The sequence below is a fragment of the Phyllobates terribilis genome, unplaced genomic scaffold (assembly GCF_046119375.1).
Source record: "Phyllobates terribilis strain yellow unplaced genomic scaffold, ASM4611937v1 Scaffold_4__5_contigs__length_816908805, whole genome shotgun sequence".
NCBI lineage: Eukaryota > Metazoa > Chordata > Amphibia > Anura > Dendrobatidae > Phyllobates > Phyllobates terribilis.
In genome coordinates, this window is record NW_027362764.1 from 222,308,684 (window position 1) to 222,324,441 (window position 15,758).

General features: G+C 42.0%; 1 protein-coding gene across 1 annotated transcript in view; it reads right to left on the minus strand.

Annotated features, from left to right (window-relative positions):
* BFSP2 (beaded filament structural protein 2) overlaps nucleotides 1-14,941 on the minus strand; it is a 76,744-nt gene extending 61,803 nt beyond the window's left edge. Inside the window, exon 1 of the mRNA XM_073676587.1 lies at nucleotides 14,444-14,941. Within this exon, the coding sequence (XP_073532688.1) occupies nucleotides 14,444-14,899 (456 nt within the window). The 5' untranslated portion in view covers nucleotides 14,900-14,941. The remainder of the gene's footprint in view (nucleotides 1-14,443) is intronic.
* Nucleotides 14,942-15,758: the final 817 nt, after the last annotated feature.

Sequence of the window (15,758 nt, forward strand, 5' to 3'; positions counted from 1 at the left end):
TGTGTTAAAAATCGCTGATTGGTCGCTGGCGCTGCCCGCGACCAATCACCGATTTGGGCACCAAATTTAAATATCGGCCGCGACCAATCACCGATTTTGGCGCCACATTTAAATAGCGTCCGCGACCAATCAGTACAGCGGTGTTTAAATGTGGAGCCAAGATCGGTGATTGGTCGCGGCCGATATTTAAATTTGGCGCCCAAATCGGTGATTGGTCGCAGGCAGCGTCCGCAACCAATCAGCACAGTAGTATTTAACTTTTGCGGCAAGATCAGTGATTGGTCGCGGGCCAAGACCGCGACCAATCACCGATTTGTGCGGCACATTTAAATAGCGGCTGCGACCAATCAGCACAGCGGTGTTTAAATGTGGCGCCAAGATCGGTGATTGGTCTCGGCCGATATTTAAATTTGGCGCCCAAATCGGTGATTGGTCGCGGGCAGCGTCCGCGACCAATCAGCACAGTAGTGTTTAACTTTTGCGGCAAGATCAGTGATTGGTCGCGGGCCAAGACCGCGACCAATCACCAATTTGTGCGGCACATTTAAATAGCGGACGCGACCAATTGGATGTCAGCGCCGCTCCCCGGTCCTCCCTTCACACCCTAGGCGCATGAATGTCAGCGGCGCTGCCTGTGCGGATACTTCCGCTGCGAGAACCCGGGACACGAGCGGGCGCTCGCAGCAGAAGTATCCCGACCCACAGCACCGCTTCCCGGTCCTCCCTCGACACCCTAGCCGCTGATGTCCCCACAGTATCCGCATGGTGTTACAAAGGTCCGGACATTTGTGTTCAAAATCGCTGATTGGTCGCTGGCGCTGCCCGCGACCAATCACCGATTTGGCCGCCACATTTAAATATCGGCCGCGACCAATCACCGATCTTGGCGCCACATTTAAACACCACTGTGCTGATTGGTCGCGGACGCTATTTAAATGTTGCGCCCAAATCGGTGATTGGTCGCGGTCTTGGCCCGCGACCAATCACTGATCTTGCCGCAAAAGTTAAACACTACTGTGCTGATTGGTTGCGGACGCTGCCCGCGACCAATCACCGATTTGGGCGCAAAATTTAAATATCGGCCGCCCACCAATCACCGATCTTGGCTCCACGTTTAAACACCGCTGTACTGATTGGTCGCGGACACTATTTAAATGTGGCGCCAAAATCGGTGATCGGTCGCGGCCGATATTTAAATTTAGCGCCCAAATCGGTGATTGGTCGCGGGCAGCGCCAGCGACCAATCAGCGATTTTTAACACAAATGTCCAGACCTTTGTAACACCATGCGGATACTGTGGGGACATCAGCGGCTAGCGTGTCAAGGGAGGACCGGGGAGCGGCGCTGCGGGTCGGGATACTTCTGCTGCGAGCAGTCGCTCATGTCCCGGCTTCTCGCAGCGGAAGTATCCGCACAGGCAGCAGCGCTCCCCGGTCCTCACCAATACGATTTGCTGATTGGTCGCGCTCTCTGCCCCGCGACCAATCAGTGATCTTGGCGCTAAAGTTAAACACCGCTCTGCTGATTGGTCGCGGCCGCTGCCCGCGACCAATCACCGATTTGGGCGCCACATTTAAATAGCGGCCGCAACCAATCACCGATCTTGCCGCCACATTTAAACACTGCTGTGCTGATTGGTCGCGGACGCCAGCCGCGACCAATCAGCGAGCTTGGCGCCAAATTTAGACAACGCTCTGCTGATTGGTCGCGGACGCCAGATGCGACCAATCAGCGTGATTGGCGCCAAATTTAAACAACGCTCTGCTGATTGGTCGCGGACTCCAGCCGCGACAAATCAGCGAGATTGGCGCAAAATTTAAACAACGCTCTGTTGATTGGTCGCGGACGGCAGCCGCGACCAATCAGTGAGATTGGCGCCAAATTTAAACAACGCTCTGCTGATTGGTCGCGGACGCCAGACGCGACCAATCAGCGAGATTGGCGCCAAATTTAAACAACGCTTTGCTGATTGGTCGCGGATGACAGCCGACCGCGACCAATCAGTGAGATTGGTGCCAAATTTAAACAACGCTCTGCTGATTGGTTGCGGCCGCCAGCCGACCGCGACCAATCAGCGAGATTGGCGCCTAATTTAAAGAGCGATATGATCTCCCGACGGCAAGTTTGAACGGAGGACCGAGGAGCGGCACCGCCGGTCGGGATGCTTCTGCTGCGAGCAGCTGCTCATCTCCCAGCTGCTCGCAGCGGAAGTACCCGCACAGGCAGCGCCGCTCCCCGGTCCTCACTAATACGACGCTGATTGGTTGCGGCCGCCAGCCCCGACCAATCATCGATATGGGCGACAAATTTAAACCCCGCTCTGCTGATTGGTCGCGGTGGCCGGCCCCGACCAATCAGAGATTTTGGTGGCAAATTGAAACACCGCTCTGCTGATTGGTCGCCACCGCCAGCCGCGACCAATCAGCGATTTTGGCGCAAAATTTAAACAACGCTCTGCTGATTGGTCGCGGACGGCAGACGCGACCAATCAGCGAGATTGGCGCCAAATTTAAACAATGCTCTGCTAATTGGTCGCGGTCGCCGGCCGTAAACAATCAGCAGTATTGGCGCAAAATTTAAACCCCGCTCTGCTGATTGGTCGCGACCGCCGGGCGTGACCAATCAGCGATTTTGGCGCCAAATGTAAACCCCGCTCTGCTGATTGGTCGCGGTGGCCGGCCGCGACCAATCAGCAGTATTGCCGCCAAATTTAAACACCGCTCTGCTGATTAGTCGCAACCACCGGCCGTGACCAATCAGCGATATTGGCGCCAAATTTAAACACCGCTTCGCTGATTGGTCGCGGTGGCCGTCCGCGACCAGTCAGCGATATTGGCGCCATATTTAAACACCGCTCTGCTCATTGGTCGCGCTTACCGGTCACGAATAACCAGCATTATTGGCGAAAAATTTAAACACCGCTCTGCTGATTGGTCGCGGCCGTGACCAATCACCATTATTGGCGCCAAATTTAAATACCGCTCTGCTGATTGGTCGTGATCGCCGGCCGCAAACAATCAGCATTATTGCTGCCAAATTTAAACCCCGCTCTGCTGATGGGTCGCGTTCGCTGGCCGCGACCAATCAGCATTATTGGCGCCAAATTTAAACCCCGCTCTGCTGATTAGTCGCGACCGCCGGCCGTGACCAATCTGCGATTTTGGCGCCAAATGTAAACACCGCTCTGCTGCTTGCGCCCGGTCGGCCGCATACCTATTCTAGAATACCCGATGCGTTAGAATCGGGCCCCCATCTAGTACCTTTATAAGCCGGTATATTGACTGAAGAAAAAAGTATCTGATTACCTTCTTTTATTATATGCATTGTTAAGGAGACCTCAACTCACCCTATGCATATATCATACCAGAAAAAATGGCAGCCCTCTTTAATCATTTGCATGCATTGTCGACCTCTGTAGCCAAAACACAGAGACAAGAACAGTGGCCGATGCAGGACCCTGAGTGAGTGAGTACTATCTGTATTTGCTTCTTACTAGTACATGATTGTGTGGAGACCACTGTCCTAAAAGTGGAAACTCCTTTAATATGGTTGTTTTTGCAGCATGTGGAATTCTACTAGATCTATTGAAACGATTGTTAATGCTCAGAAATTTTCAAGGGCACTTAGTCACTGCTGGAAGGACCGCAATTTTCTTCCTTTTACGTGCAATGATGACGTGTCAAATGTAATATACTGTACATAGAGTTTAACACATTTAAAAAAGGTAGATAGGGTATAATACTATACAACTATTTCTGTTGCCGAAACTACACTTGTGCTTGAAAATTTGTGAATCCTTCATAATTTTATATATTTGTGCATAAATTTAATTTTAGACTACATCAAATTATTACACTAGTCCTAAAATTAGATAAAAAAAAAGCAAATCAAACAAATGAGTTAAAAATATTAGACCTGTTTTATTTGAAGAACAGGGATTTATCAAAGTCTAATCTTCCGAACAAATTTTTTTGAAAATGTAGCCTTGCACGAACATAGGAGATTTCTTGAGACTTCAAAAGAAGAGTTCTTAATGCTCATGAGGCTGGAGAAGGTTATAAAACTATCTCAAGAGAGTTTGGACTCCACCAATCAAATGTAAGACATATTGTGTAAAAATTGAGAATATTCTAAATTATTATTACCCTCTCCAGAAGTGGACGACCAACAAAGATCAACCCAAGAGGAAAGTGTATAATAGTCACAAGATTGCAAAGGAACCAAAGTTAACATCTAAGCAACTAAAGGCCTTTCTCACTTTAGCTAATGTTAATGATCATAAGTCCACCATATGGAGGACGCTGAAAAACAATGGTGTGCATGCCAGGATTACAAGTAGAACGCCACTGCTCTTCAAAAAGAACATTGCTGCCTTATGCAGTTGGCTAAAGATCACTTTGACAAGCCAGAAGGCTGCTGGATAAATGTATTGTTGATGGATGAGACCAATCTATAGCTTTTTGGTTTAAATAAGAAGAATTATTTTTGGATAAAGAAATATACTGCATTACAGCATAAAAGCCTCATGCTATCTGTGAAACATGGCTGTGGTAGTATCATTGTTTAGGCCTGTTTTGCTATTTGCTATATCCGGGCCATGGCGGCTTGTGAACATTGATGGTACAATGAATTCTGAATTATCCTGCAAATTCTAAAGGAAAATGTCAGGACATCTGTACATGAATTGAATCTTGTCTTGCTGGGTCAAAGCATGCAAGTCGTTCTGCTATAGAAAGGTTAAAGAACTCACAGTTCTGACTTTAGTTTTATAAAAAATGTTGTGGAAGGACCTGCAGCAAGCAGTTCATGGGTGAAAACCCACCAACATAACAGAGCTTTGTAGGGAGGAACAGGAAAAAAGCAATACATGCATGCAAACTTTTGCCACTCATACACACGTGATATTGGATAATTTTTCTAATTTAAAAAAGTTTAATATTTTGACTCATTTAATTTGGTTCTCTTCATCCACTTTTTGGATTTCTGTAAAAATCTGATGTAGTTTTTGGTGAAATTTATACAAAAACATAGAAAATTCTGAAGGGTTCACAAACTTTCAACACCAGTGTATGATACTTTTTCTTGTTGAAAAATTATATCTATAGCTACTTACAAATTGGAGGAACTTGTAGTAATGGCAGAAGAGAAATTAATTCATGTGTACCTCCATTCCCTTACAACTGCCAGATGAAGAAAAACAGTTTTGTTACTCCTACCAAAATGCAATTGAAGCTGCCATTCAGACTCTCTTCCACCATGAGGTGAAATGAGCAGTTTGCCTCAGGCAGTGGTTTGAGGTGTCTCTCAGGGGGTGATATTTTGCCACCCCCACAGGAGTGGGATTCCACCAGTTCTCAGTGGTTCTCCAAACCAGTTGTAAAACTGACAGCTGGTTCCCTGCCTTCTTGATTCAATTATATTCCCATATTTCAGATGCAAGACCATTGAAGATATGAACACCAGCACTGCGGGGACAGAGGTGATGTAGAGCTGCGCTGCACAGGAGGCAAAGACATGGAATATGGTAAGTTAAGGGAGGAAGGAGGTTGTTAGTGTAGCTGCACCACATGGAGGAGACAGTATGCATAGCCGCAAAAAGAGGGAGAAGCAGCACAGTATAGAGAGTGGGCAGTGTGAAGACGGGGTACCTTGGGGGGGACGACGACATTGAAGAGAACAGTGTGAGAGATTGTGTGTAAAAGTGATGTGGAGATAGGGAAAGTGTGAGAGGGGCAGTAGGAAGGGGGACCATGTGAAAAGACAGTGTGGTGTGGTGACTACAGTTCAGAAGGAGGACAATGTGGAGACATTCTTTTATAGGAGCAGGCAATGTGGTGGTTATAGTTCATCAAGGGAAATAGTATAGTGATTGTAGTTCTTGAGGTATCATGGTATGGCAGTTGTAATTTATAACAGAGATGGTGTGAAGGCAATATTTTATAGAAGCGGATGGTGTGAATGCAATGTACTATCACAGAGACAGTGTGGGGCCATATTTTGTTCAGAGAGCACAGTGAGGGACAAATTTTTTATTCAGAGGCACAACATGGGCAGATATTTTTTTATTCAGAATGGGCCATAATGGGCACCATGTTGGGATGTGCTACAGAAGACTAGAGAAGAAGGAAATCTGGAGACACAAGCTGTGGATGTGAAAACTAATCATGCTGTCTGGACCAGTTGGAGACAAAAGGGATAAGAAGAACAACTCCAATCAAAGAAGACGTCATCTATACGATATCTGGGTGTAAAGGTTTTGTTGTGATTCTGACTGCATTTACTAATATTGTGATTCCAATTTGGTCCGCAGTTTGATGTTGTTTAGTAACTCCCTGCATATCCCTTCCTATTGTTAAGGTCATACTGGGAGTTTTAGGTTCATACAATACAAATGTATATAGCAGTGGTTGACTTGATGTTGCAGTTGATCACTGCACTAGGCTTTATGCGTGCAGTCATGCACTGATGATGGTTCTGGTGCTGTATTCATGTACTGATTATGTTGTTTCTGGTGATGTATTTTTGTACTAATGGCAGTTCTGGTGCTTTATTCATGCACTGATAGTGGTGTATTCCAGATGATGATGGTTATGGTACTCTACTGATGGTGGTTCTGCTGCTGTATTGATGGAGGTTCTGGTGCTGTATTCATGTACTGATGATGGTTCTAATGCTTTATTCATGTACTAAAGGTAGTTTTGGTGGTGTGTTCCTCATGATAAAGGTTCTGGTGCTGTACTGTTGGTGTTTCTGGTGAAGTATTCAAGTATTATTGGTGATTTTGGTACTGTTTATGGTTCTAGTGCTGTATTCCTATACTGATGGTGGTTCTGGTGATATATTCATGTATCGATGGTGGTTCTAGTGATATATTCATGTACTAATGATGGAGCTGGTGCTATATTCATGTACTGCTGGTAGTTCTGGCACTTTATTCTTGTACCTATGGTGATTCTAGTGATGTATTCGTGTACTGGTAATGGCTCTGGTGCTGCATGTCTGTACATCTGGTGGGTTCTGTTGATGCATTCATGTACTGATGGTGGATCTGGTGTTGTATTCATGTATCCATTATAGTTCTGGTACTGTATTATAATATTTGTGATAGTTCTGGCCCTGTAATCCTGTACTGTTGTTGGTTGTGGTGATGTATTCATTTATCGATGATGGTTCTTGTGCTATATTCCAGTACTGATTGTGGTTCTACATAGTAACATAGTTTTTAAGGTTGAAGGAAGACTAAGTCCATCTAGTTCAACCCATAGCCTAACATGTTGATCCAGAGGAAGGCAAAAAAAAACCATGTGGCAAACATCAAGCTCCACATTGGGGAAAAAAATTCCTTACTGACTCCATACGGCAATCAGATTAGTTCCCTGGATCAACGCCCTATCAAGGAATCTAGTATATATAGCCTGTAATATTATACTTTTCAAGAAAGGCATCCATGCCCTTCTTAAATTTTAGTAGTGAATCACTCATTACACCATCATGCGCCGAGAGTTCCATAGTCTCACTGCTCTTACAGTAAAGAATCCGCGTCTGTGATTATGTTTAAACCTTCTTTCCTCCAGATGTAGAAGATGCCCCCTTGTCCACGTTTCAGGCCTCAGAGTAAAAAGATCAGTAGAAAGGTCTTTGTAGTGGCCCCTCATATACTTGTACATAGTAATAAGATAACCCCTAAGCCTTCGTTTTTCCAAAGTAAATAACCCCAAGTGTAATAACCTGTCTTGGTATTTCAGATCCTCCAGTCCTCTAATAACCTTTGTCGCTCTTCTCTGCACCCGCTCTAGTTCAGCTATGTCTTTCTTATATACCAGAGACCAGAACTGTACACAGTATTCTAAGTGTGGTCGCACTAGTGACTTGTATAGAGGTAAAATTATGTTCTCCTCATGAGCATCTATGCCTCTTTTAATGCATCCCATTATTTTATTTGCCTTTGCAGCAGCTGCCTGACACTGGCCACCAAATGTAAGCTTGTTGTCCACCAATACACCCAGGTCTTTTTCAGTGACAGTTTTGTCCAGTGTTTTACAATTAAGCATATAATTATACATTTTATTTCCTCTGCCCAAGTGCATTACCTTACATTTATCCCCATTAAAGCTCATTTGCCATTTATTAGCCCAAGCTTCTAGTTTACATAGATCCTCCTGTAATATAAAATTGTCCTCCACTGTATTGATTACCCTGCAGAGTTTAGTGTCATCTGCAAATATTGAAATATTACTCTGTGTGCCCCCTACAAGGTCATTAATAAATATGTTAAAAAGAAGCGGGCCCAATACTGACCCCTGTGGTATCCCACTGTTAACTGAGACCCAGTCTGAGTGTGTTCCATTAATAACCACCCTTTGCTTCCTATCACTGAGCCAGTTCTTAACCCACATACATATATTTTCCCCTATCCCCATTGTTCTCATTTTATATATCAACCTTTTGTGTGGAACCGTATCAAAAGCTTTTGAAAAGTCCATATACACAACATCCTCTGCATTTCCTTGGTCCAGTCCGGAACTTGCCTCCTCATAAAAGCTAATCAGATTAGTTTGACGGGAACAGTCCCTTGTAAACCCATGTTGATATTGGGTCATGAGGTTATTCTTCTTCAGATACTCTAGTATAGCATCTCTTAGGAAACCCTCCAGGATTTTACCCACAGTAGAGGTTAAGTTTACTGGCCTATAATTTCCAAGTTCGGTTTTTGTCTCCTTTTTGAATATTGGCACCGCATTTACTATATGCCAGTCCTGTGGTACAGATCCTGTTATTATGGAATCTTTAAAGATTAAAAATAATAATGGTCTATCTATGACGTTACTTAATTCCTGCAGTACTCGCGGGTGTATCCCATCTGGGCCCGGGGATTTGTCAACTTTAGTGATTTTTAGACGCCGCCGTACTTCCCGCTGGGTTAAGCAAGTGACATTTAATGGAGAATTTTTGTCATCACTAATCATGTTTTCTGTCATGCGATTTTCTTGTGTAAATACTGTTGAAAAAAAATCATTTAGCATATTGGCTTTTTCCTCATCCTCATCCACCATTTCACCCAGACTATTTTTTTGGTGCTGTATTCCTGTTCTGATGGTGTTTTTGTGCATATTAATATACTGATGATGGTTCTTTTGCTGTATTAATGTACTGATAATGGTCTGGATGATGTATTCATGTACTGATAATAGTCGTTCTAGTGCTGTATTCATGTACTGATGGTGGTTTTGGTATTGTATTCAGATGGTTCTGGTGAGGTATTCATGTACTGATGGTGATTCTGGTGCTTTATTCCTGTACTGATGATGATTCTGGTGCTGCATATATGTATTGATTGTGGTTCTGGTTCTGTATTCCTGTAATATGTGCCAAAAATGTCTTTCATGACTTGCTTCATATTTATTATGTGTTTTAGACACTTTCAGTGCTTTGTCAGACAAGGATCATTGCTTTCCTAAAAAGAGGATTGGTTAAGTGGAAAAAGGGAGTGGCCAATCTAACATTTTGCATGAAAATTTTGGCATGTTTAAGACTGTCTAGTTTAAGTATTCCTTTTCCTAAATCTTTCCTAAAATTGAATTGACTATTTTAACCGTTTTTGTTATTTTTTTTCCTGAAACATTTTTTTTGCAGCCTTTGATTGGACAGTGCATAGTTTGTAAAATTCTAAGTGCATTTAATTAACACATCTATCCTACACCCACAATATCCTATGAGAAATTAAATTAAATTAAAATGTAAAATACACATATAATTTGATATGTCTTTCATTGTTTTAAGGAATGTTTTTGTTTTCTGCTCAAATTGGGATTAGGAAGAGGAATGCAGAAATGAATCTAATATATACAGTATCTCTAATGGCATAAGGAATTTTAAATGCTGCAAGTCCTGCCGATTGCTAGGACAAAGTAACCTCGGCTAGGAAGGGCGGCAATGTAAAGGTTGCAACGGCAGCTGATGTCATACCAATATTCCCTAGGTCTGCCAGGGTAATAATATGATATTAAGTGCACAGCACTGACCCTAGTAAACCTAAAAAAGCTGTTTATTTTTGTTTTGACTTGTTTTTGCAATGTTTTGGGCTAAAATGTCACATAATTTGTACAAACATTTCAGGGGTGCTTAAAATTACTACTGAGGGAAATTGCAATCCATTTGGCAAAAATGTTGCAATTTTTAAAAAAGTCGCAAATGGTGAATTAGCCGAAAACATCTTGAAAAACCCTTAAACCCTGACCACAATGATAAATATTAAAAAACAAGCAAACACATGTAAAATTAGACTTTAAAAAAGGCGCAAATTAAACTTTTAAGCTATTTTTTTTGTAGCATCAACTATTAAAAAGAAAAAAGGGACACAAAATTGTACTATAACTACAGCCTGACCTTTAATAATCCCCAGTAGTGAACCCACACTGTGAATGCTGTCAAATTTTAAAAAAAAAACAGTCGGAACTGTTCTAATTTCCTCCCAACTCCTAAAAAAAAAATAACTCTTACTGCTAAAAAACAACTCTTCATACAGCTCCAAATTAAAAAATAAAAATATTATGAATTTCTGAAAATTGTGAAACATTCAAGTGAAAAATGTTTCAAAAGGTTTTTTATTGTGCAAAGGTAGTAGAACCTAGAATAACTGCGTAAATGTTATGTTACTTTAATTGTAATGACCTGCAGAATAAACTTAAAAGGGGTTTCTGACACCAGAAAAGGTTATTTATTGCTTTGAAAAATAAAATATAACTTGCTAATATACTTAAAGAGGTTGTCCACTACTTTTTCAATGATGATCTATCCTTAGGATAGGTCATCAATGTCTAATCGGTCGGGGTCCGACACCTGGCACCCCTGCCGATCAGATGTTATCGGTACTAGACATCCGCTTCCTATTGATATGAATAGGAGGCGGAAGTGCAGTACCCTGCCTCATCAATGATAAAGTAGGATAGGATAGGTCATCGACTGTGACTAAAAGAGGGGTCTGGTTTAGCTGATGAAGTGAGCCAGAAAGCCAGCCCCTCCATATATATTATCCACACAGAGGGAAATAGGAAGATCTCTTCTATGTCAGAACAACAGAAGCCAGAACTATTTAGGATCAAGAGGTGGGCGCAGAAAGAGATCAATAAAAAAAAAAGTATTTATTAGTAAGTTTATCTAATTCAAAAACAATATACAGTACAGACCAAAAGTTTGGACACACCTTCTCATTTAAAGATTTTTCTGTATTTTCATGACTATGAAAATTATACATTCATACTGAAGGCATCAAAACTATGAATTAACACATGTGGAATTATATACTTAACAAAAAAGTGTGAAACAACTAAAAATATGTCTTATATTCTAGGTTCTTCAAAGTAGCCAATTTTTGCTTTGATGACTGCTTTGCACACTCTTGGCATTCTCTTGATGAGCTTCAAGAGGTAGTCACCGGAAAAGGTTTTCACTTCACAGGTGTGCCCTGTCAGGTTTAATAAGTGGGATTTCTTGCCTTATAAATCGGGTTGGGACCATCAGTTGTGTTGTGCAGAAGTCTGGTGGATACACAGCTGATAGTCCTACTGAATAGACTGTTAGAATTTGTATTATGGCAAGAAAAAAGCATCTAAGTAAAGAAAAACGAGTAGCCATCATTACTTTAAGAAATGAAGGTCAGTCAGTCCGAAAAATTGGGAAAACTTTGAAAGTGTCCCCAAGTGCAGTTGCAAAAACCATCAAGCGCTACAAAGAAACGGACACACATGAGGACCACCCCACGAAAGGAAGACCAAGAGTCACCTCTGCTTCTGAGGATAAGTTTATCCGAGTCACCAGCCTCAGAAATCGCAGGTTAACAGCAGCTCAGATTAGAAACCAGGTCAATGCCAGAGTTCTAGCAGCAGACACATCTCTTCATCAACTGTTAAGAGGAGACTTTGTGCAGCAGGCCTTCATGGTAAAATAGCTGCTAGGAAACCACTGCTAAGGACAGGCAACAAGCAAAAGAGACTTGTTTGGGCTAAAGAACACAAGGAATGGACATTAGACCAGTGGAAAATTGTGCTTTGGTCTGATGAGTCCAAATTTGAGATATTTGGTTCCAACCACCGTGTCTTTGTGCGATGCAGAAAAGGTGAACGGATGGACTCTACATGCCTGGTTCCCACTGTGAAGCATGGAGGAGGAGGTGTGATGGTGTGGGGGTGCTTTGCTGGTGAAACTGTTGGGGATTTATTCAAAATTGAAGGCATACTGAACCAGCATGGCTACCACAGCATCTTGCAGCGGCATGCTATTCCATCCGGTTTGCGTTTAGTTGGACCATCATTTATTTTTCAACAGGACAATGACCCAAAACATACCTCCAGGCTGTGTAAGGGCTATTTGACCAAGAGGGAGAGTGATGGGGTGCTACGCCAGATGACCTGGCCTCCACAGTCACCAGACCTGAACCCAATCGAGATGGTTTGGGGTGAGCTGGACCGCAGAGTGAAGGCAAAAGGGCCAACAAGTGCTAAGCATCTCTGGGAACTCCTTCAAGATTGTTGGAAGACCATTTCCGGTGAAGCTCATCAAGAGAATGCCAAGAGTGTGCAAAACAGTCATCAAAGCAAAAATTGGCTACTTTGAAGAACCTAGAATATAAGACATATTTTTAGTTGTTTCACACTTTTTTGTTAAGTATATAATTCCACATGTGTTAATTCATAGTTTTGATGCCTTCAGTGTGAATGTACAATTTTCATAGTCATGAAAATACAGAAAAATCTTTAAATGAGAAGGTGTGTCCAAACTTTTGGTCTGTACTGTATATATATGTTTTTTGGTATTGGACAACCTGTTGAAGCTGCCGGCCCAGACACTACGGTCCCTGGGAATCTGCGCTGTGGCCGGATAAAAGGTCATTGAGGGCCATAAACAGCCCGCGGGCCTGAGGTTCCCCACCCCTGCTGTAGAGGGACCCTTACAGACTGAATGTTTGTGACGAGACACCAACTTTACAAATATGACTTTATTATTCTCTTTTGTAATAAATCATTTTTATTCGTCAATTTAAATAACTTAAGCCATAAATATCACATTTTAACACCGACATTAAAGCTACAAGAACTGGATCCCACTTGCATTAGACTGGGCTCAGATGAGCATATTCACAACTGTTTGTTTTTCATCCAGAAAAAAAAAAAGACAATTTTTTATTATCATAAAAATATGTCTATTTTTTACATTTGTATGGCATCCATTTTGTACATGAGCAATTTAATAAATAATAAAATGTTAAATAAAATGTCATTATTTTAGAATTGTAATGGATCCTCAGAAACGCATCACATGCGGATGGTAACCCTTATGTGGTCCATTTTTCGCACACCAATTTGCTTATAATGGGCGAGTCTGATCCGAAATACGGATCTAAGTAGTGCATGCTACGATTTTTCACACGTGGACCGACGGTGCATATGAAATACCACTTTGACATGTATTGCTCAGTGTGCTGTATGCCATCCACTATGCATATATTGTAGTCCAGATGCTAAAATGCAGCCACCTGAATGAGGCTTTACCTTAAACATTTGCAAACAAGGATGACTGAGTCCAATAAACTGATTCAAAATAGTAATTACAAGTGATCAGGGTGGGGTGGGAATTAGGGCGAGTGATATTTTTGCAAGGGTTATTTATGTGTTCCATTAAATTGGTTTTTATATTATGAAGAAATACTGTGATAATTAATATCAGTTATAGTTACTCAGGTTTCTTTTGCTAATATTACTTTTGTATTACTATTTTTGTATTATATTTTGACAATGTTTGATCTTTTTATCCGTTTTCATTATTATTCAACTAAACATCATACGGTGGATCACAGCCTAATTTTCACATTTTTTTTAATTTTGCCATCTAAGTATCATCACATTAGTTATAGGCTAAGACATTGTTCTTACTCTAGGGCATACGTGTCAAACCTTGGCCCGTGGGCCAAATCTGGTCCGCAGGGTGATTATATTTGGCCCGCGACACCAGAACCACCTCCCCTATGGGGGCCATTATTCTGCATGAAGGACTTTGTGGGGCCCATTATGCTGTATGGAAAGCTATGTGGGGCTATTATACTGTTTGGAGGACTATGTGGGGCCCATTGTTTTGTATGGAGGACTGTGTGGGGTTCATTATACTGTATACTGATTGGCCCGCGACTTTGTCCAAGTTTTTTATTTTGGCCCTCTGTGTGTTTTGAGTTTGACATCTCTGGTCTAGGGCAAATATTAGTAGTAAACAGTGACTAGTGAGTGATTAGTGATTTGGGTAATTATAAATGTGTCTGTGTTAATATAGTATGAGCAAAGTTGTCCATATGGCAGATTTAAGAGTGAGTGGGTCGTATATAGAACAATCTCATAAAGTCCAACTTTATACATCTTGTATTCTATAGACCGATAAGCATACAAGAAGCACGTACCTGATGGTATATATTCTCCCAGTTGTCCCGGAGTGATCCCCAACTGCTTACAGTTGATGCTTTTTTATCCAGGTATACTCTGATGTGTTCTTCCAACTCACGGTTCACCTGTTCTAAGGCCCTCACTTTATCTATGTACTCCACCAAGCAGCCATTCAAAGATTCAAATGTGGGGGCTCTTCCTCTTTCCAAGTTTTGGGTAACATGAACAGGTGGGCCAGAACTACGTAGTCCCTGCATGAATACGCTGCTGATGCCTAGGGCCCGTCGAGAAACCCGAGTGCCAAGACTACTTACACCTCCAGTTGGGACACTTCCTACATACACACCTGGTGGTCTGGGAAGATTACTGGCACTGCCAATGCTGACCCTACGATTGGTAGCCCCAGAACACTCAGCAGAAGGCAAAGTAGGCTGTTGCCCCAAGATAGATGACCTACGCCTTGGTAAGGGCATTGCTGCAGGACACGCTCACCACACTGTCTCTGCTCTCACTCTGGGATCTCTTCTCAGCGTTAGGTTGTTTTTTTGTTGTTGAATATTTGGGATTTCATCTTGTCATATGCAGTTCTAGAATGCGGTGTTTGTACTATTTGTCATGGAGAGTTCTGTCTCATTGTTCTACAGCATCCACTGTCTCAGCAGTTCATTTCAGGAATAATCTGTTGTAGATAAATGTCCAATGAAATGCCGTGAATGTGATTCATTTGATACCTGTCACTGGTGACCTTGGGCAATACAAAGCAGGTTTAGATCCATTATTATAGCTGGGAGTATAATACATGTTACACAATAACTTATAATACAGAACAATATTAATGTTATCCATAGTATAGGTGTAATCAGTGTAGTTTTCTCATGTTTTTTTTATTTTGTAATGGTGCAGCTTTGGGATAAAGCAATAGTTTTATGCATGAACGAATGTGTCCACACTTATCTTTTTTTTATTTGGTTAAAGACTCCAAATTGTCACAATACAAATTCAATAAAATTTTAAGGCATTCTAGGAAAATATCTTGATAGGATGCAATAGGCATAACAATCACTAGGTAGCCACGCATAACAACATAGAAATCTCAACATCAAAATGGAATGAAAGTTTTTTTTGTTTTTTTTTGTTTCTCTGTTGCAGACATATTAGTAATCCAAGTATTTGGACGATAGTGCGTTAATGTTCATTAAATCCAAGTGGGAGTTAAAAGATCACTTTCACTGGGGGCGTGTACTTTTTCCACCTGCATGATGTTGTCCAAAAATAAGCAGGCAGCGACACTTAGATGAAAGAAGAACACTCCCCCACCATAGCTTACAGTAG